Source organism: Eleutherodactylus coqui, chromosome 1 (assembly GCF_035609145.1).
Source record: "Eleutherodactylus coqui strain aEleCoq1 chromosome 1, aEleCoq1.hap1, whole genome shotgun sequence".
Taxonomy (NCBI): domain Eukaryota; kingdom Metazoa; phylum Chordata; class Amphibia; order Anura; family Eleutherodactylidae; genus Eleutherodactylus; species Eleutherodactylus coqui.
Genome location: NC_089837.1, coordinates 464,317,617 through 464,340,351, shown reverse-complemented (window position 1 = coordinate 464,340,351; position 22,735 = coordinate 464,317,617). Strand labels below are relative to the sequence as shown.

The following is a 22,735-nucleotide window of genomic DNA, read 5'->3' as shown; positions in this document are numbered from 1 at the left end:
CAAACATTCAGAATTTATCGATGTTCTTAGAAAGGCCCAACAAATATAACTCCAACTGAAAAAAAAGCTATACAGCCCTCCGTAGCAAAAACTCCAGCATGCTCTATTATGGAGTTATGTAAGTCGCTGATTCAATATTCCATGATAGGCCATCTTCTGACTTCTACCATAAGTAAAACCCTTGAGAAATCATAATGAAATAATGAACCTCCTGATACATTTCTAGAAAGTAATGGAGTCTTCAATTAGTAATGAAACCTACTAAATTAATCTTTCGCAATGGTAATTAATTGAATACTTACATATATTTTCAGAGATCCATGCGGAAACCTATATTAACATATGACATCCTCAATAATAGAAGTAATTTGACATTTGGCAGTAAAGCTGTGAAACGTCTATACAGCAGGATAGATCTAGATGCGAATAAGAAGATGGATATTAAGACTATTTTACATTTATCATCCAGAGTTTTTTAAATTAGTCAATTCATGTACAGTCGATGGAAACATTTTACATACAGTATATCAAGTGTTAAACTGGCTCAGCAGAATATTAGAAGATTCTCCTGTGGGCCTGAAATATGACAAAAAGGGGCTTCAAAGGGCCAACAAAAGACAACCCTACTTGAAGCTGTCTTTTGTGCCAATCACTTACCACTATCAACTGTTTCTAATAGGTTGATTAACAAATGATATGTCTTGTGTGTGCAGGGATAACAACAAAGTATACAACGCAATTGAAAGTGGATGTACATATGTTCTGCATAGAAGAGGGATTGGCCTTCAAAATAATTTCCTCTGGTGGATCCATGGAATCCCAATCTGAAACTATGCATATATTAAAGTCAATTTTACAGTTTGTCTATGATCTAGAGATGGGAAGGCCTGGGAAAAAAAAACTGAAAAATTGGGGGAAAAACAGTTTTTTCCAAAGCCATTTTTTTATGTTACATAGTTTGAATACCATGTCATAGATATATTATTTATCATTGGGAAATAACATATTCTACACACTTTTTTTCCCAATTGTTCTGGAAAAAAATGCCTTTTGTAAAAAAAAAACTGGGGAAAAAAAGTTTTTTTTTCCCAAAATTTTTTTTCCCAGACCTTCCCATTTCTATGGCTTTCGCAATCAGACATTGGTTAGTACTAATATTTATTAAAAACTTGTTAAATACCCAATTGACAATGACTATGAGTCATATTAATAAACACTAAGACAATAAAAAGAAAAAAAAAACAATATCAACCAATTCTATTATTACTTTTACTTTCTAATCTGATAATGGATTCTGATTGGTTGTCCTACTTTTGAATATTCAGATATGATGTTTAAGTAACATAAATGTAATTTAAAGAGTCACACAGCTACAGTATGTTAACCAACGTTGACTTAGACTACATAATGACACTATCAACTTTGTTAACCTGGCTTGTTTATCTAGTTTTAGCACGTACTTATTGCACGCTGTATAGCCGGCGCAGATGCCGATCATGAGTTCTATTGGTGCATCATTTTAGTGGAATCTGAGACATATCAGGCACTATGTTGGATCTTTGGAAGACAGAAGCCAAAAAACACTGGGGTTCAACACAACGCTTTCAAGAATCATAGAGCCAAGAGATTAACCTGACTTTTTATTGTGCAGCAGTAAATGACACGTTTCGAAGCCTGTGCCTCAATCTCTGACATGCTGGACTATGCACAAATATTGATGTGCTTGCGCTAATCACCAAATCCTTTTTGCATCAGTCTTCTAAGTTGTCATCTGATCATGAAACAAGCATACTCCATTTTTAGCTCCTGGAGAACATAATTTTAAGGTTCCTCCACTTTTTTCTCACATTCACGATAGATGTTTGGAGGCTATCCTATTGAATTTTTGCTTCAAATGCCCAATTTAGCCTCGATAGATATTGCTCATCCGTAAAATTCCTTATTTACTAGGTTAAGAGATGTCAAAAGGTTGAAACCATTGTGTTTTGTAGAATGTCTACACTTACTTGTGTCCATGTGTGGTAGTGCCAATATAGTAGTGCCCACACAGAAATGTCATACAGTAGTAATAATTTCTAACTCTTCGAAAAACGAAAGCAAGGTCCGAAGACCCTACAGACTTCTCTAGTACATCACTGCCTGCATTCCCTCCACCATGGTAAATTTAAGCATGCACGGTTGTCCACCAGTCCACTTTCTCCACCATGGTGATGGACAATTAGTAAGCTTCTTTTGCCTACAGTATTTGTTGCGATGCTGGGTATTATTTTATATACCAATATTGGGCAGAGAGCTTATTAAAAATATATAATTGTTTATGTCCAGAAGCATTTCTAGACTTGGATTTTACTTTTCTCCAATTAGACTTTAAGTTTTCTACTGTAAAGGTCAAAACCTGGCAGGCTGTGCTTTGTAAAAATGGTTAGAAATGTTATAATTAGCTAAATGTTCATCTTGCCCTTCAGAAAACTCCCTCTTTTTATTTCAGTTTGCTATAGGACTCTGGATCTCCTTATATGCATGTTCCATTCTGTTGTAGTCAATACAGTCTTGTCTTTCTGGTACAATCTGCTTGTGCGCGGTGACCTAATTATACATTGTAAGCTCCAGATCAAGAACTCTCAATGCGATTTTCATTCATAATGAAAAATGTGTAGTCATATTAATATAATCTTCAGTGAGCCTCATTGTCTCATCATTCCTGTCCCCAGTGCAGATCTTCAGGATTTATTTTTCACATGGCTATTTTTGGAAGAATTGATAATATACGATATACAGCAGCCGGTTGTGGGTAATTGTAAGCAGAATCAGGATTTACAATATTTAGCGCACCATTAGTAATCAGGAGGTGTACTGAAATCAATCTTGTGGGGGCTTTATCAATAAGTTCATTCTAATCAATTAGGCCTCATGTCCACGGGCAGGACTGATTCCACATGTGGGAGCCCGCAGTGGAATCTGACCCTGCCCGCGACCGAGAACCCTGCTTAGCTGTCCTGGTCTTTTTTCTGTACTGTGGATGTGTGCGGAAGATTTTTTTCGATTCTTTTTCAAACTCGTGCTTTTCTGGAGAATCCACGGTCCGTCCGTAATGTCAATTACAGATGAGCTACGGACGGATCGGACGGCTTTCATTGACTCCAATGGAAGCTGTCTATGCGGGAACCGCAGCAGAATGGAGTATGCTGTGATTTCTTATCCACAAGTGGAGACCGCAATTGGTTTCCGCTCTTGGACATGAAGGAGCTTCTTATCATAGCATGCTATGGAGGCTTATTGCGGCGGAATCCAAAGTGGAATGCTCACTCCGGATTCCGCAGAGCCCGTGGATATTGGGCCTTATACTCAAAATACTGCCTCGCTGCAACGCACATGCATTTTGGCTGTGGAAAAGTAGCCCTAGGTCAGGAAGGGTATTGCTTCTTCTTAAGGAGAGCACCTAGCTTACCGACGTTTTTCAAAACTCCTCATGACAGCAGATTATTTGGAGTCAGTCTCCCAGACCCCCTTGCTAATACCCTGACTGAATAAATTGTGATGATCCATCAAGCACTGCATCCACTTCATTGTTTCCCAGGCCTAGTGCTGTATATTTGGTAGTGGTTATGCCTAATATTGCAGCTCAGTCCCTTTCAAGTAAAGGGGACTGAGTGGCTATACCAAGTATAGCCGAAGCCAAAAGAGCAGCACTGTGCCTGGTAACCTGTCCACCGATTGGCAGGTTCGAAGTTGGACCTCCACCAATCTCATATAAATGCCCTGTCCAGAGGATAGACCATGAATATCATAGTCCCAGAAAGTATCTTTAAGGGAAAACTGTCACCTAAAATTAGCATAGTAAACCAATCTCACCCAAAGATATGGAACATGTAGACAATTCTAGCCGTAATGTTTCTTGCAAATCATCTCTAACGGCCCCATTGGTCATTTCATTTTCGGGACTGGTCTGAGCTCTCTCCACTCTATCATCTTAAAACATGCCCTTTGGCTCTTGATCGATAAGCCTTGAGATGGAGACACGATGTGTTCCACTCACTGTGCATCCACCACATTTTCGGAATTGGCACATGCACATTGCCACTTCTGGCTTAATCCAAATTGCTCACTGACAGATATAGCTTTACTCCCCTGGATGTCATACAGAAGAAGGTGAAACATTAATCCATATTATAGACACTAAAATGCACTTGTAATATCCTCGTGCGACTCTTCAACGCTGTCAACCTATATCCTGTCTATAAAGCAACTGAGACCTGATTAACCAGCCTGTGCCTGCGGGTGGGAAATCACTGGAATTTATAGTACCTGATCCCATTTTTTCTGTGAACTTGTATTGAAACCAATTCCATCATAAGTTCTATATTAGGCAACCAGCATTGCAAAAAAGAATACTATGAAAATGGTTTCTTTATAACCATTAGATCCTCAGTCACAGACTTTACTTTGCTCTCATTATTATGAAGCGGTCAGACATGACATGAGAAGACTTTGTTAAGAGCTTGGCAGGCATCCAATTATTCCTAGGGTAGTAGCACTTCCTAGAATAATTTATTTTAGCATTGATTAAAATGTAAATGTTATTCATTTAGTTCAAACTGAAAGGACAGACTTTCAAGTAGCGGTAAAGTCCACAATAGTTGAACTATTTGTCCAAATATAGGTTAATTAATATTAGCTGATTTGATATGTCATTTATCTTTTCCTCAAGTATAGGTCACTCACCACACTTAGGGTGCGGTCACACGAGCGTAGGCGTATTTATGTTCCCACGTGCGCAGCGTTTAATCGCCGGAAAGAACGTTTTTCGGCGATCATGACCAGAGCTAGAAAGCGTATTATCGTTTGTTCCTACCTTGCAAACTATCTTTTCGGCCATCGAATATGCGTTGGCGCGTATTTCGGTCGCGTATGTTTCGTTTTTTTTCGGGTTGCCGTTTTTACGCGCCGTAAAATCGCCCGTGCGAACGAATACATTCGAAACCAACGCCTCAGATGGTCACGTATATACGATGGGGCGCAAAAACGCGCCGTTTATGCGCTCGTGTGAACGCATCCTTATAATTATTAGTTGCAGTAGCAACAATGCAGATTGAGTGTCAGACCAATAGCACAGAGAGGATGGTTTCACATCTGCGCATCATCCATTCGGGGAGCAGATGTGAAACCACCACAGAGGGATCAGCCCTATTCTTATTTGTACAAGGAAAGACTAGAAGCAATGGGATGAAACTGAAAGGGAGAAGACACAGATTAGATATTAGAAAAAACTTTCTGACAGTGAGGGTGATCAATGAGTGGAACAGGTTGCCATGGCAGGTGGTGAGCTTTCCTTCATTGGAAGTCTTCAAACAAAGGCTGGACAGACATCTGTCTGGGATGATTTAGCGATCCTCAGCTGGGGATTAAACCCGATGACCCTGGAGATCCCTACCAATTCTATGATTCATTGCCTATTAGGCTTTAGTTTTAACCTGGAGTGTTCCTTTAATATACAGTATGATAACGTCAACTGTACAGTTGTTTTTGAGCCGGTGAAACTTGAATAGAATTTATGAGATTTGTCTGGTTCAGCAAACAAATAGCACTGTATACAGTAAAAAGAAGGACATATTCTGCAATGAAGGATTCTAGCGGAGTATATGAGACAGATGTGAACATGGCTTTACAGAGCTTCAGCTGAGAGTAGGACAAGATGTGAGCAAGCTTGTGACCTGTGAATGGAAGCACAACTGTTTTCAATCACTGATGGCAAACTAATTCGCAATGCAAAGTATATTTAACGAGTTATGGAACTTTGCATTTAAACAGTAATTAAAGTTTAACTAAATGTTATAAACTTGTGACATGTCAAAAGTCTTGATTGGTGGAGGACCAGCTGCTAAGACCCTCACCCAATGGGCAGAAGTGCTCATCTGAGCATTATGCCCATTTGACTGTTTCTGTCACTGCTTGAAACACTGTAGGGGCTCCATAGAAAGTCTATACAGTCCATACACTGCTGTGATGACATGGTGGGGTATGACCTCTGAGACCCCTACTGACCCCAGAACAGAGTCCATGAATAGAAGTGAGGATGTGCATGCGTGCCACATTTTTATGAGTGCTTGACAATCTATGGCATTTTCATTGAAATGAATACAGTGGCGGCAGAGATATACATCTTAGGCTCCATTCATGCAGGAATATTTGAGACCCCAGTTCTCTGTATCAATGGGAGTCCCAATAGTGGAATTAGTCAACATATAAAGATAACCCTTATCAAACTTTATATGTTGGCACAACTCCTTTAACGAGGATTTTTATCCTAGTAACAAGCTCCGCACTGCTACCTTTGCCCAGTGTCGGGTAATTAGGTAGAAATATCCTTCTACTATACTAGCCAGGGGCCATGCAGTCAGCTTCAGCAGTGCAGAGGTTACGCACATTTGCAAGTCCTCCACAGCTTGACAGTTGTATGCATCGGTAGAGCTGGTCTTGACAGGGCATGGAGCAAGCTACAAGAATGACCTTAGATGCCCTATGCCGTCTTCATACCTGCGGCTGAGAAAGCAGCGGAGTGTGGATATGATAATTCTACAGCAATTTATGCTGAAATCTTAATTGTCTGTGAACTTGAGCGGTGTAGGTTGAGACTGGATCTGGCAGCAGCATGAACTTGCAAACAAAGTATCATCCATTTCCCTTTATCTATAAACACTGCTCACGTTATAACATCCGGGAATGATGGCAAAGCGTGTGATATTGGCGCTGCCGGAGCTGTGACTGTATATGTGAGTGGAGGACGGGGCTTGCACCTGCATGCCTGACATTTGTTACTAAATGAGCGTCATTTTTAATTGAATCATGTCTAATTACTGGGGTAGAAGAGGAAATCAGTGTATTAAATCTGGCTGACATACTTGGTGCACCTGTGTCTGCCAGTAATAAGGACTTACAGACCCTTTAAGGCAAATGTATCGCCTAGATTTTTTTTTTTTACTAATAATTACAAAATATCCAATTTTACCAATCTTTTATTATTTTCTGATTGTGGATTTTTTTATTCTGTTGTCTGTATATAGCTATGGACAGCAATCTTGCTTGAGCTGTGGTTAACAGCATTCAGAGATATGCAGTTCTTTACAGCAGACCAAAGACAGAATGGACAGGATGGGCCCATTGACGTATATGGGAGAGTGTTCTAGACATGTTTCATAACCGGTGCAATGGTCATTGTGCAGGGAGGGGAAGGAGGTGAGCTGTGACCATCACCTATCGTGAACAGTGGGTCCTGTGTTGTCTATATATACATGTCACCTGTCTGTGATGATAATGAGATGACTGCTGAAAAGTTTTCTCTACAGAATAGGAAGTGTCAGACTCTCAGGCTCTGTGCTGGTATAAAAACGGCAGGATATTAGAGTGATTAAAAATATAGATCACAACATCGAATATAACAAAAAAAAATCTTATAAAATATATTTACCATAAAAACTTGATTTATACAATAGGTCATCTTCTGATGATACAGTCCCTTTTAAGACAGACAAAGAGACAGATACAATAAAAATACTCCTTTTTACAAGGTGGCCAGGGTGGTCAGGAGTACAAAAACAGCCAAGTGGATTGTCTTAGGCTGTTTCCATAATTCTCATGGAAGTTAATGGGAATTATGGAAACAGCATAACATGGCAAGTTACACTGTTTCCATAATTCAGGAGCTGCAGGAACAGTATTATTTGCTATGCTACGTTGTTTCCATAACTCTCATTCACTTTACGGGAGTTGAGGAAATAGCCAAGAATGGTTAGGATTACAGAAACAGCCAAATGGGCCATCCTATGCTATCGCATACAACTAGGACAAGGTTAGGGGTGCCAGTTCTTGAGATTGATGTGGGTCTCTGAGGTGGAATCTGCATCCATCAGATTTTTGGGGGCATATCCTATGGATATGCCCTAAAAGTCAGAGATAAGAATACCCATTTAAGCTCACTGACTGCAGTGCCCCTGGGTCTCTATGTGCAGAGGTGTGATGGCAACCAAAGCACAAGTTCCTCCATTATAGTGAGTAGGAGAATGCACCCACCCCCATGGGAACATTGCATGTAATGTGGGGCCCTTAAATAGATTGAATGGCCACATCTAGAGGCCTCAGATGTGGTAAGTTGACCACCACCATCTCAGATGCATTAACAGTATGGGTGGTGGTCTCAGTGGTGACACCAACGCTGATCAGACATCTATCACCTATTCTAATAATTTGCATATTACCCAGAGGAGCCTGTGTAAGTCTCACACACTTTCTAGATGCTCTCCCTAAGGGGAAACGATAGCGTTCCTGACTCACCTGTTCTATGGATAGGTGAAAAAAGTAAATTATGGTACAACCTCTTTAATAATTGCATAATTAAAAGTTCTGCTACATGCATTTCAATTCCTCATCATTTTTAAGATCTCTGCCTGCAGTCAGTGAATGGAAACATTCTCCAATGCACATATAAACCAAAATAACCAATAGAGACTCAGTAATGTTCACATCTGACCGTTTGATACAATGTAACTAGTCTAATCCTCTGTTGACTAGATACATCATTGGCATAATCTCCCTCTTGGCATGCCGACGTGCTCCCAATAAATGGACATGCTTTGGGTTTTCGATGGTTCTGTTGTCATGAAAGGAATAATTTACTTGGCATCTTGTTGCTACAGATGGAGCTTTGTGTTCATTGAAAAGTGGGATTTCTCCTATAAAGGGATTAATCTAATCAGTCTGATATCCCTGAGATCAAGCTCACACCAACTGCTCCTCTGCTGTTTGTCTTCATTGATGTTCTGGTAAAATAAACTTCTCCCAAGATGCACTGCACAACTCCTATAATATTACTGTATTATGTGGACGTCTTGTAATTACATAATGGGAGTTATTTGCAGCGGCGGAGCGAAAGAGCCAAATGTGCTGATACAAAGCGATACCATCAATGCTTCTATAAAAATACAACATACAGATGACAACTTGACTTTTCTTAAAAATGCTGAACATACAGTACAGTAATGTCTTCCCTTCAACCCATACTAATCCTTTATTGATTGGAAAGCATTACCCGTCTCTATATATAAAATGGTAATGGGAGTTAGGTAAAGTCTCGGAGAAGCCGATTTTGATACAGATATATCAGTAAATATTAGAATTTACAGTATATGCCATAGGGATACAGCGAGCGAGCGTGTTCGTGCTATTGGCTTTCAGTCTACTGAGTCCACATTCATCACTATTATATCAAAAGTTTTTAGTAAATATGACTTTTAAGAACCGGAGACATGTACATTCTCTGAGCAAGCAGGTGCAGAATTCCCAATTTCCACAGACATGGCCTATTACCCCTCTGCAGGCCGCTCTAAACTGCAGCTGCAGCCAGGGGGCAATGGGAATTTTGTAATTTTGCAGCTGCCGGTTTTATGGATTTACACAGTTTCACTTGCAGAGATGAGAGATCTATATGATTATTATAAGACATTGTTCTGTAATATGTATGTGATGACAATGGCTAAAGGGTTGATGAAGTTTATAGTATTCTTCTGTTGCACATTCATCATTAATGGAAACATAGCATCTTCCATGAGTTATGGTATTATGGGGCCATGTTGGTTTTTGTGATGTAGCTTTTTTTGCCTATAAGGGGACATTGAAATCATTGTCATGGTGATTGAAATTGGCACTCATGATAGTGATCAGATAGAATGGGATGACTCTCACCTAACATAATAGTTTTACAAGGTGCAAGGCTGTAGGGAGGGGGTGCACTCTGTGGGGAATAAGATTGGGCCAGGAGGGGAACCCCAACCTGGTCCAGACCTTTATTGGTCTCGATGGTCAGTTTTTGCAGCAAACCAGCTAGTGGGCACCCTGACCAGACTAATGATGCTGGGGACCCTCAGGGAAGCGCTCACTCCTGTTCCTTTGGGCCATAAGTCAAGAAGAAAGTCCAAGCTAAATGCCACAGCAAACGACCTAATTGCAGTAAAGTCATTGACAGATCCATGCTACATCATGCAATGCAACGGCATTATTTTTAACCGCACTTGGCCAAAACTCATGGCAGATGTTGGCTCATGCAGGTGGTTCAGTGGAATCCTGGACAGTCGGACCTGAAGCTTCTCTTAATTGCCTTTGAATACTGAGGTTACAAAACTCTGCACCTGATTGTAGACCCTAGCAGCAAGAGGATAAAGGACAACTTAATGATTAGTAGGGATCTCACCGCTGAGACCCAGCTGATCCCGAGAATGGTGGTCCCGTCCCCCTCTCCTCCTCACTACAGGCTTACTGCACTCCCCACAGTGAGGAGGAGATTGAATGGAGCAACAGCCGCACATGTATAGTACCACATTCATTTTCAATGGGACTGCTGGAGATAGTCGAGTACAAAGAGCTCGTCATTGAAGTAGATGGAAGGGTAGCCTGGCATGTATGGCAAGTAGTCCATGACATCACTGCAGGAGGGAAAAGCAACCCTGCAGTGACGAGAAGAGGGGGAGAGGAGATCCCCATTCTCAGGATTGGTGGGAGTCTCAGTCGTGAGACCACAACCAATCATAAAGTTATCCCCTATCCCTTTAATAAATAATAGCACCAACCTATTCCGCAGCGCTTTAGGTTGTGGGCTAACCCCTTTAATGAGTCAGACATCAGCTCCAGTGGTTTTAAGCTTTTATCTGGGGATTCCAGGCACAATGCAGGTATAGAGAAACAAGATGTATTCCAAGAAGTTGTCAGAATTAGTATAATTATTTTAATTAGGCCTTTTTTAGATAACTTACCCTGTAAATTGAACTTTCTGTGATGTCTTTTAATTAACTGCTCATCTGGTCATTAATGAATGAATAAATTTGAAAAAGCCGTGACATAAGGTGAAGGGGGAGCTAAAGTCACATACAGCAGGGGTGAAGGCGAACGAAACCTCTTTATTAGGGGATTCAGTTTATGTTCATCTGAATGTGTATTCATTTCCACATTTGCAATTCAGATTTGTATAAATAGCTGTTTCAGAATGTTGGGTTATGGTTAATTGAACAGTAGGCTTCTATCAGGGGTTGTCTGTGCAGATTGTGAAAGCTGTTCTGATCCCGTCCAGATAAGGGTGCATACACATGGAGACAGCTAGTCATTCTCGGGCGTGACTCACATCGCATGTACTGTGCAACGTGGGGAAGACCGCACAACTGCATGATCTATTCTTGTGTGCGGCTTGTACAAAAATTGAACATGCTGCGATTTTGCGATGCTGCAAGAGAAAAAACGTACATTGAAATACATTGATTTTCTCACTCGTATGAATACACATTAAGATTATGTTGAGGAGACGGCTTCTACTATACGCAGAACTGATACAACCTCATACACAGTGCAGTAACTTAGGCTGGGTTCACATGGGGCGGATTTGCCACGGAAATTCCATGCGGTATTTTGCCGCGGCAAATACGCATGCGGCCGCTAATCACGGGATTAGCTAGCCATGTGGACGGATTTGCCGAATGCAGCATGTCTATTTTTTTTCAAAGCCGCCGCGGCTTTTTCCGCAGAGGTTCTTCCGGCGGAAATGTTGCGTTTTTTGCTGCGGCCAAACTGCGACATTTCCGTCGGGAATCCGCCCCGTGTGAACCCAGCCTTAAAGGGAACCTGTCATGAGCTTTGAGCCCCATAAACTACATTATGTGTCTTAAAGGTCAAGGAACTTGGTGTCCAAGGAGTGGTGCTTCATACTCACAAGGTGTCCTATTCCAGCTCTGTGTCCTCGTGAAGTTGTCTCACACACCCAGTGTGACTCTTTTCAACCCGCTCTGTGTGCACTCTCCCATAGAGATCAATGAGAGAACGCGCACAGAGCCGGCTGAAAAGAGTCATGCCGGGTGCGTGCGACAGGTTTGTGGGGAACGGGGTGCCTGGTGAGTATGAAACAATCCCTGGGCTCCCCGTCCCTGACTCTTGAGCCCCATAATGTGGTTTATGGGGCTCAAAGGTCAAGACAGGTTCCCTTTAAAGGGGTTTTCCCACTAAGGACATTTATCCTCCATCCACAGTATAGCGAATGAATGTCTGATCCTTGGGTGTCTGATCACTAGGACCCCCCCCCAATGATGCCAAGAATCACGCACACCAAATGCCCCATGTGAATTCAGCTGACCACAACTTCATTGGCCATGTCCCTCTGCCCCCATAAATGAGTGGAGTGTCAGTTAGGCCACCTGCACACGGATGGATTTTTGCTGTGGAATCCACGGCTGACGTCCGCACCACGGAACCTCAACCTGGTCCTGACCTTTAATGGTCTCGATAGCCAATTGCGGTTTCCCCGAGTGGAGAAAAAAATCGCAGCATGCTCCATTTTTGCATGGATTCCACGCGGACGGCTTCCATTGAAGTCAATTAACATTGCAGACAGATCGTGAATTCCGTGTCATTGCCTACAGATAGTTGCGGGGAAAAAAAAAAAAAAAAAAAAAATGTGTACTGCGCATGCCCAATGGCGAGCTGCCCGGTCCATCCGCAGTACAGATGAAGAACAGAAATGACAGGTACGTGCGGACGCCGCTGCTGTCAGGGTTGGATTTCGCTGCAGGCTCTCATATACGGAATCTGGCTCTGCCAATGTGCAGGTGGCCTTATGCATCTGCATCTCTATTCACGGTGATCACAGGGGGCGGTCTCCAGTGATCAGACATTTATCCCTTATAATAAGGGCGGAGAATACATTTCTTTAGTGGAAGAAACTCTTTAAAGTCCTAGAAAAAATATTATATTGCTAAATTGTGGCCATCATATTATATTATATTGTAACAGATTTGTGCTATGATCATGTCCAGGGTTTACATGGTGTCAGTTTAATATAGTCCATATATATATATATATATATATATATATATATATATATATATAGTGCATATATATGTCTAGATACATTCCATATATTTCTGCATGTCAATATTGCAATGCAGCATTCCTTTTCTTTTGGGACACAATGGGGCTTATTTACTTAGGGAAGCATGCTAGTCTAAGTAAAGCCTGCGCAAGGCTGCAAGCAACAAATATAATAAGGGGCACAAGCCCCTTAATGTATTCATCTTGCCTGATGGCATTAGCTTGTGCCAGAGGAAAACTTACATCAGCTACGAGCTGGTATAGGTTTTCTACTATAATGTACGCCAGTTTGTGGTGTACAATATACTAAGAGTAATGGGCTGCGTGTGGCTAATGTACATTAAAACAAGCATTTATGGAGCATTTTGGGAGCGCTCTCATTATAATGCTGCAGTGCTTAAAGGGAGTCTGTCAGCTGGAACATGTTGTCCAAACTGCGGCCAGCGTGTTATAGAGTAGGAGGAGCTGAGCAGATTGATATATAGTTTTATGAGGAAAGATTCAGTATAACTAGTGCTTTATTCATTTATATTTCTGCTCATTCAGGGCTGAACAGTCCAATGGGCGGAGCTATCAGTGATTGACAGCTATCTGTGTATGAACAGTCACAGTCAATCACTGATAGCTCCGCCCATTGGACTGCTCAGCCCTGAATGAGCAGATATATAAATGAATAAAATACAAGTTATACTGAATCTTTCCCCATAAAACTATACATCAATCTGCTCAGCTCCTCCTGCTCTATAACATCATGCCTGCAGGTTGGACAAAATGTTCCAGCTGACAAAATCCCTTTAAATGTCCCAGATTTTGTATTTAAATGTTGGTAAGTGCAGTAGAAAAGGGGTAGGTTACCCATAACCAATTAGGTTCCTACATTCAAAAATCCCCTGGAAATGGTATCCGCTATGCAACAAATTGCTTTGGGCAACTAGTCAGCTTTGCACAGACATGTTTTAATAAATATTCACCATTGTGCATAAAATTGCACTATTTTCCTGTACATACAGCAGTATATTGGTAACGAGAACATTTTTTTTATTTTACCTAATTATGTCTGTTTACTTTCCCACCAGAAATAGATGAAGATCGGACTCCAAACATGTTACAAAAGGTATGTGCAAAACGAATGACCATGTAATCAGAACATATTGGGGCAGATTTACTGTTACAGGTTTGCCAGTTTTTTTTGTGCAAGGGGTGTGGCTTTTCTGTTGCAAGGGGTGTGGCTTCCTGGGAATAGGGTGTGGTCTAAGTTCATCACTGTGCTGCAAAATTGTGCAAACTTTGCACCACAATTGTCACAAAATCTAAGCCACCCAATAGGTAGTATAGAGATAGACTAGACAGTCTGAAGATGCGCCAGCTTTATCATCCACCATCACTGACATAAAACAGGTGCATTTTAAGACAGTCTAAATTTGCACTAATTTGTCTAATTATTAGACAGTATTATTAAATCTGCCCTATTATATGTTGTTGTTAGAACAATTACCAGAACAATTCCTAAAAGTAAGGAAATCAGGACAGAGCTAGACTGAATGTGTAATTTACAACTATGCGTATCCTGGTCTGGTCTCCGTCTTCTTATGAAATCAAAAAACTTTTGACATAAGTCAAAACTGTTTAGTCAGTTCCATGACATATACAATGTAATACTCCAGACAACTGAGTCCCTTTCTCTGAGTTTATTTTTACACAATGGACTTAATTTCTTAAAGACGACACAAAAAGTGAAGATTTCTCATATAGCAGCCCATAAAATCTATCCAGACCTTTCTTTAAATCTATTTATACTGAGCGCTCATTAATTTCTCACTATATTTTAATAGAGGACCGAACTCCATTTTTCTCTACTTACCTGATACCGTGTTTCCCCGAAAATAAGACAGTGTCTTATATAAATTTTTGTTCAAAAAGGTTTTAACTTTTTTACATGTAAAGCTGCCTGGACACTATTTAAATTGACTTTTTAAATTAATTGTTAGCAGGGCTTAATTTTGAAGTAGAGCTTATATTTCAAGCATCCTCAAAAAGCCTGAAAAATCATTTTGCATCCTCACAAATTCTGGAAAATCATGCTATGTCTTATTTTCAGGGTATGTCTTATTTTCAGGGAAACGGGGTAGGATCATAGATCTAAAAGATAACTTTCTAGCTGCTGATTACCACCAGTAGAGGGCGCTTGTTGTATACACTGAACTAAATAATAATAAAGTAGTTAGCTCCTAAGCTCTCTATATAATCTTCATTTTGTGCAAAATATTGCAATACTTATTGTAAGATTCAATTCCTCTCATGCAATAAGTAATTTGTAAAAGCCTTTACTTACCCCATGAACAACGGCAAGACGTCTTATTAGGTCTCCCCACCAGACTAGTCATATGATCATGTGTAAGATAAAATATGTGAAATATTCAGTGATGGCTTGATATCACAGCGTGTATGCGAGGCTCTTGCCTGCTGATTTCTCTACATGGAATGCAAGTGCGTGGAGCGATCTTTATGATGTACCAGATAAAACGGCAGGCTACTAATTTATGTACTTGTGAAAACTAAAATCTGACAGAAGCTTAGAGAATTATTTTTCTGACACTAGAAAAATATAATTAGCATTATGTTTAACCATTTCCAATCCCATTTTGGATTCAGGGTTTCCTAAAAGGCTTCCTCTTTTTGCTGTTATACAACGGTGCCATCTGCTGGCTAAAGCCAGCGTGTGTGTGCCAGAGAGACTCCGACAGCAGAGTGGCTGGCAATAGACGGTAAGAATACCCTGTCGGATGTCTTCTGACTTTGAAGCCATACAAGCTTCAATCAGAATGTAGGAAGACGTCAGACAGTGGATTGGAAAGGGTCAAACATCAACCTGATGAATATCCAGCTTTCTCTTAGTGGTCATGGAACGGATGAAGTTTTGATCATTGGGGGTCTGAATGCTGAGTCTTCACTGATTGCAAGAAGAATGAAGCACTTTGAGTGCTGTGCCTGTTCAGCTCTTTTCGACTTTGCTCATAGCGGTGTGTACATGCTCGATAGAAAGTATATGAGTTTGCACACTGCACGCCTATCACAGCTGAAGGGGCACAGCATTGAGCTGAGCACTTCTGCCCCTCCAGTGTAGTGATCACTGCAGGCGTCAGTAGATGGATCAAGACCTTTGAGCGGAAGAAAACCCACTCCCAGAAATACTTCACAACATACAAACAAGCTCTTTAAAATGTCAAGTCTGCACTCACCGCTGCCAAACAGGACTACTTTTCTACCCTTATAGCTTCCCTGTCTTATAAACACTTTTAAAGGGAACCTGTCATCATCTTTAAGTCCCATAAACTATGTTACGGGGCTCAACAATGCAGGAACAAGTAGTCCCTGGACTTGTGTGTCATACTCACCGGGTGCCCCGTTTCCGCAAAAGTTGGTTTGCTCTTTTCGGATGGCTCCATGTGTGTGCTTTTCTATTCAGATGAATGGAACAGTGTGCGCACAGAGCCATCTGAAAAGAGTAAAGCTGTGTGCGGGGACACAGCATAGGAATGGGGCACCTGGTGTGTATGAAACACACCTTCTTGGACTCCCCATTCCCACATCTTTGAGCTCCATAATGTAGTATTTCAACCTTTACTTCCATGTGTACAGTGTCTTGGAAGTAATAGTTCTTTAAAATTAATAATAGCAATAGTCAACAATGACAGAACAAGGGACATCACTAGCACCAGAGATACAGGGTATATGCCCCAGACCTCTAGCCTTAGGTCCCAAATCCCAGGGTGAGAGATGTTCTCAACTGTATGGTCTCAACTATAGTAGAGCAGGGAGTCTGAGGCTTCCTACTCTACCATGGAATCACACAGGATATGCTTCCCCGATGAGCGCAGCAACTTCCTTGCTCTGGAGCGGACTGAGCTGTGGGGGAGGGGCAAGGGGACATGTACATCCCGGGCTGGTACTGCTTGGCTGAGAAATTCAGTTGTGATTGTACTCTCAATCCCGATCTTAAGCCTCTTTCCCACTTGCATGTCCGAGGTCGCTGCTAAATCTTGCGTTTTCTGGCCCATTCACATGAAATGCCACAGGACGGAATTTCTTCAACCAGCATAAATCCTTCAACTGGCTGAAGGATTTATATCCTTAAATTCATTCCCTAGAAGCCTATGGGAACTATTGCCTGATCATGGCTAAAAGATAGGGCAAGACCTATCTTTTACGGCCATGTCAAAGCATCGAGCGGTGTATTCGACCACCGATGTCCTATCTTCACCAGCTGTACGTTTTTATGCAGCTAATAATTGGCCATCTGAATGAATGCATTAGAATCCAATGCTTCATATGGTTGTGTTTTTTTCCATTGCGGCTAAATTAGCTGTGTAAAAAAACTTGTGTGAAAGCGGCCTTAAGCACACCTGATTGAGTGGGAGAACTAGCCAATAGTGTACATCCCCTGGCTACAAGACACACTCTGAGTGGCTGGGTCTGCCAGCCAATTAGATCAGCTGACAATTAGGGCTGACTACACAATTGATGAATGACATTCCGTCTGCCTCTTTAGTTTAGGTGTGTGTTGCTAGCACCCCGTTCCATCACAGGCGTGTGGTCCCGCACCGTGATGTGATAGGGCTTTGCCTATTCGCACGAGCGAAAAATAATATCTGTAAAAGTACCCCTTAATGTATTGACTGCAGGATCTCCCCTCATCTTCGACAGTTCGGTTGCCATTCCCTTTCCTAACTCCTACACACAGAATTAACCATTTCATAGAAGTGGCTGCACAAGCGCTGTACCTATATTTTCAGGGTGCAACCTGGAAGCTACTACCCTGCATAGAAATTCATTGAAAAACTCAGAAATGAAAACACACAGGATTGGCGAGATGCCACTGTACTGGGATCAAAGTAGGTTTCTGTGAGCGCCCAATCCGTTCCGCCAGAGGTGTAACTTGAAACTTCTGGGCCCCAATGCAAAATTTGTAACAGGGCCCCTAACTAGAATGCTTTATTCATAGTACTGGGCTCCGTATATAGATAAGAAAGGCCTTATGGGCCTGTAAGGATCATGGGCCAGATGCAACTGAATCCCCTATAGTTACGCCCTTGCTTTCCGCCCCAGGTTCTGCCTGTTGCTTAAAATGGTATTCGAGCAGAATTCTGGATGGTACCATAGGCTTTCATTAGTCCAATAGAGACCAAGGTGCAAACTTTGGGTTTTGTTTCAGTGTGTTTATGTTTCTCTACGTGATTCTGTCCTGCACAAATGACGAAAATGAACAGAAAACTACTGAACAAAGACCAAAGCTGCAAGCCGTTTGAACTGAACTTCATCAATACCCCTACATGTAGTGTGTAACAATGTGGTGGTGGTGTGGCTCAGTGGTTAGCACTGTTGCCTTGCAGTGCTAGGGTCCTAGTTTCAAATCTGACCAAGGACAACATGTGCATGGGGCATGTATATTCTTCCTGTGTTTCATAATAATCACCCTTATTTATATAGACCTTTACATCATTTGATAATTTCTGTCCCCATTGGGGCTCATAATCTATATTCATCTGTTAGTATATTTTTCGAAACTCGCAAACACACAGGGAGAACATACAAACTCCATACAGAGGTTGTCCTTGGTCAGATTTGAACCTAGGGCTATAGTACTGCAAGGCAACACTGCTAACTGCTGAGCCGCCATCATCTTCTGCAGGACAAACCTCCCAAAGTTTGGGTTCACTCTGAAACCATTGGCAATGTTTGACCCGAAGCAAGGTTTAACTGGTTCACTTTGCTCAACACTACTTACTGTACTTGTCTTCATCTTATGAATGTATTTTTACCCTTCCTTTTTATATGTACAGCACCCTGGAATTAAAGGGGTTGCACTAAGATGGCATCTCCTGCACATGTGCCCTTTTAGGGCATATGAATGCCATAGAGCATGGTTGCCCGCTCTTGGAATCTCCTATGGTGTACAAGAAAGGAAAGCTACTCATGCGAATTCTGTAATACTACATTTGCCCTGAAACAGCCACTTCAGGGAAAATGTCTGGTTGTCCGCAGCTTCTCCTCAGCTGAATCAGCTGTTTGCGAGAGCAGCTGATCGCCCTGAGGCGTGTATTCCCAAAGGAGTTGTGCATCTTGGCACAACCACTTTAATGATGCTTTAAAAATACTGTATATATTCGAGTATTAGCCGACCTGAGTATAAGTCAAGTCAATAGGTTTCACCACAAAAAATTGGTAAAACTTATTGACTCGAGTATAAGCCGAGCTATATTCGAGTATATACTAGGTAAAAAAAAACAGCAATACTTACCTCTTAGCCGGCGTCTATGTCCCTGGCGCGATGCTGTCCCCGGCGGTGCGGCATGCTGCTTCAGTCTTCTCCCCGGCTTGGTTTTGAAATCCCAGCTGTGTGAGGAAGTGCTGTGATTGTATCGAGCGCTGGCCAATCACAGCCAGCGCTCGTTAAAGCAATCACAGCCATTTAGAATGACATCACTGAATGGCTGTGATTGGTTTATCGAGCGCCGGCAGTGATTGGACAGCACTTGATCCAATCACAGCGCTGACAGCGGGGATTTCACAACCAAGCCAGGGAAATAACAGCAGGGAGAAGACTGAAGCAGTTTGCTGCACCGCCGGAGACAGCATCGCACCGGGGACACAGACGCCGGCTGAGAGGTGAGTATTCAGGTGTGTTTTTTTTTTTACCTCACTCGAGTATAAGCCAAAGAGGGCTTTTTCAGCACATTTTTTTGTGCTGAAAAACTTAGTTTATACTAGAATATATACGGTAAGTGATAATGTCAAAAATGTCAATGTCAGAGAAGTTTTCTAAAAGTTTAGCTACCCTTTGAGAAGCCTCTGGGCCTCTTATCTCAGTTTGTACCATCCTGCTTTTGTATTCTGGTACAGATACAGCTAAACCTTGGTTTTGAAAGATACATAGGAGATTAAAAAGAGAAAATCCATAATATTCGTTAAATTTCTCATGTGGCCGGGGCCCATCTGCTGGCTGATTCAATATTCTACGCACCTTTGGTAATGAAGGATAAAAGCAAATTAGATGAAGTCCTGAAATGACAAAACAGTTTAACCAATCAGTTCAAGTGAAGGTAAAAATAGCGCAATAATATAATATTATATGCATCAAATTGATAATACAGTTATCTGCAACAAAGTTATGAATTTTATCTCAAAGCTAAACACATGCAGGCTACACCTCAGTGCTTTCTGTCATGGTCGCTGCTATAATCACTGTGCAATCCCATTTCATTATTTTATAATGGGATGAGATACCAGCTCATGACATTCCATATAGAAGTAACATGAAGCTCCGAGGCCCAATGCAAAATCTGCAATAGGGCCCTCTACCTGTAACATAACCCAGACAATAAGCCATTCAGTGCTGCAGGAGTGCAATATACATGATCCAAACGCATACTACACATAAGACACAGACATATAACATTATGGAGGAGCCCCACTAACTCTGGGCCACTACAGTTGTATGCACAAGGGGCATGAGTTCTACATGAGTTCTGCCTGCGTCCAAGATGGACGGAACTTGTACCGAAAAAGAAACCATTCATTTGAATGGGTTTATTTACATATAGGATTTTTAACCCAGACCGATAGTCTGAGTTTGAAAAATCACTGCATGTCCTATTATGGCCCAATGATATTGGGTGATATCACAACATGTAGTGTCCTGCACATCCAAAAGGACGTGTGCTGCCTGATGCAAGTTGGGCCCAAGAATCTCGAGCGCAACTCGCTCTTGAGTGTGTGAATATGGCATAAGAAACGGAGTTCTTGTTACAATAAGGTTAATTTGTAGCGGTAATATGGAGTTTTTCCATTTTACTGGATTAAAAATGATCCCGAGGCAGGCTTCTGATTGTCTGTTTTGGACTCTTTGTGCATCCAAGAATGGGGCGAATGAAGTTACATGAGCCAAAGTGTTCACCACCCTCCGAGTTAGAGTCAGAAACTTCTGCGTACTATTAGGCTGGCACGGACATTGCTGTTGTTAATGGTTCAATGGAACGACCTCGTCATCATAGAACATGTACCGATACCTTTGTAGACCCCAAGTTACCAGATGATCAAGACAGCCATTGGGCGAGCAGTTTTCCCGCCACCAAAAAGAGAGACGCAAATACATCGGTTCAATGTTGGAGCTGTACCGCACTTCTAACGAGCGGTAACACAACACTAAGCATAGAAAAAGTAGGGGCGTAAATGAACAAAATAGAAGAAATACTGAATATTTCTCCATAAAGCTATGTATCAGACTGTTCAGTTCCTCCTGCCTGTAGATGAGGCACCATGTTTAAAGGGAACCTATCACATCCCCACAGCAACATAAACTACGTTGACAGGAAGCTAGGTGAAGCGTTTTTCATATTCCCTGCTTCCGTGATCCAAGGCTGTTGCTCGGTGAAGATTACTCGGTGCACGAAAATCTAGTCAGATTTTCCAGGGCCGCGCAATCTCCTCAAAGTAACAGTGTTGGATCGCGCGCGGGGGGGGGGGGGGGGTAAGTATAAAAAATACGACTTCCTGTCACCTCCCCTAACAGCACCATAACTTAGTTTATGGTGCAATGGTGACATGACAAGTTCCCTTTAATGCAACAGGTTCCCTTTCAAGGGGTTACTCATAATTAGAAAAAGAGGGTGTGTGTTTTTTTTTATCTAGAAACAGCGCCATGTCAGTCCTCAGGCTTTGTCTGGTATTACAGTTTATCCCCAATCACTTGAATATGTATGAGCTGCAATACCAGACATATGTGGTGCCGTTTTAGAAAAAACAAAGTAGACCCTCTTTTTCTAGCCCCTCTAAGACCAGGGAGCCTTGGAAGATTGCATTGATTCTTAAAGGAGTTGTTTAATATATTAATCATCTCAGAAACCTTTATTTCTGTGTACAGACGTATGTGACTCATCATTTGTTTTTTGGCTTAAAGAATGCCTTGTGTTTAAGTTTCAATGGATCAGTAGAAGTGTGGAGAATAGGACAGCTTAAGCTCGTGTCCTGGTTTGAATACAGCCAGCATGTGCAAATATTGATTAGTACATTTCTTGGCAATAACAACTGAATCCATTCAGGAAAAGACATAATGATTAATTCGTACACCATTCACAATGTCAAATTGTTATCTGACAACCTGCTTACCTCTTTGTCTCCTACAGTCTACTTTATCTATGTCCCCTCATCAGAGGAAAAAAGTGTCACGCACAACACCCACCATGAAAGGTACCGGATGACTGATCAAGGCTTTTATGTGTCTGTGTGTTTAATATTTATGTGTCCTATCATTTATCTTTTACCTATGGACATGATCATATATGAATCTATTAATGGAGATTTTTGGTTTAAAAACCACATTTTCCAATACCCTACTAGCAGAGGCGTAACTTGAAGCTCCTGGGCCCCGATGCAAAACCTGGAACGGGGCCCCCAACTATAATGCTTTACTCATAGTACTGGGTTCCCTATATGGAGAAGAGAGGCCTTATGGGCCCCCCAAGGCTCCTGGGCCCAGGTGCAACCACATCCTCTATAGTTACGCCCCTGCCTACTAGGGAATACTAGATAAGAGAGAGGGTCTCCTATTCAGTCATTTCTCATTCTAGAAGACCCATTACATCTATGTGTCATATCGACAGTAAGGAAGAATGGCAACTATATAACTCTTCATTTCCCATGGGGTGGCCTTGCAAGAAAATTGTACATATGCTGCTGGCTTCCCCCAGGAGAATGTTTCTAGTCTCAGCAGTGGGACATCTTAGTGATTGCATATCTTTGGGGATAAAAAAAAAAGGTATTGCCAAATTCTAACAAACTC

General features: G+C 41.6%; 1 protein-coding gene across 2 annotated transcripts in view; it reads left to right on the top strand.

Annotated features, from left to right (window-relative positions):
- Positions 1–22,735, top strand: part of PPP1R1A (protein phosphatase 1 regulatory inhibitor subunit 1A) — a 151,618-nt gene that overhangs the window by 100,892 nt on the left and 27,991 nt on the right. Inside the window, exons 3-4 of one of the 2 annotated variants that reach the window (XM_066593851.1) lie at positions 13,974–14,011; positions 22,080–22,143. The exons of the other annotated variant lie outside the window; for it this stretch is intronic. Coding sequence (XP_066449948.1) covers positions 13,974–14,011; positions 22,080–22,143 — 102 coding nt within the window. The remainder of the gene's footprint in view (positions 1–13,973; positions 14,012–22,079; positions 22,144–22,735) is intronic. 2 annotated transcript variants of the gene reach the window in all.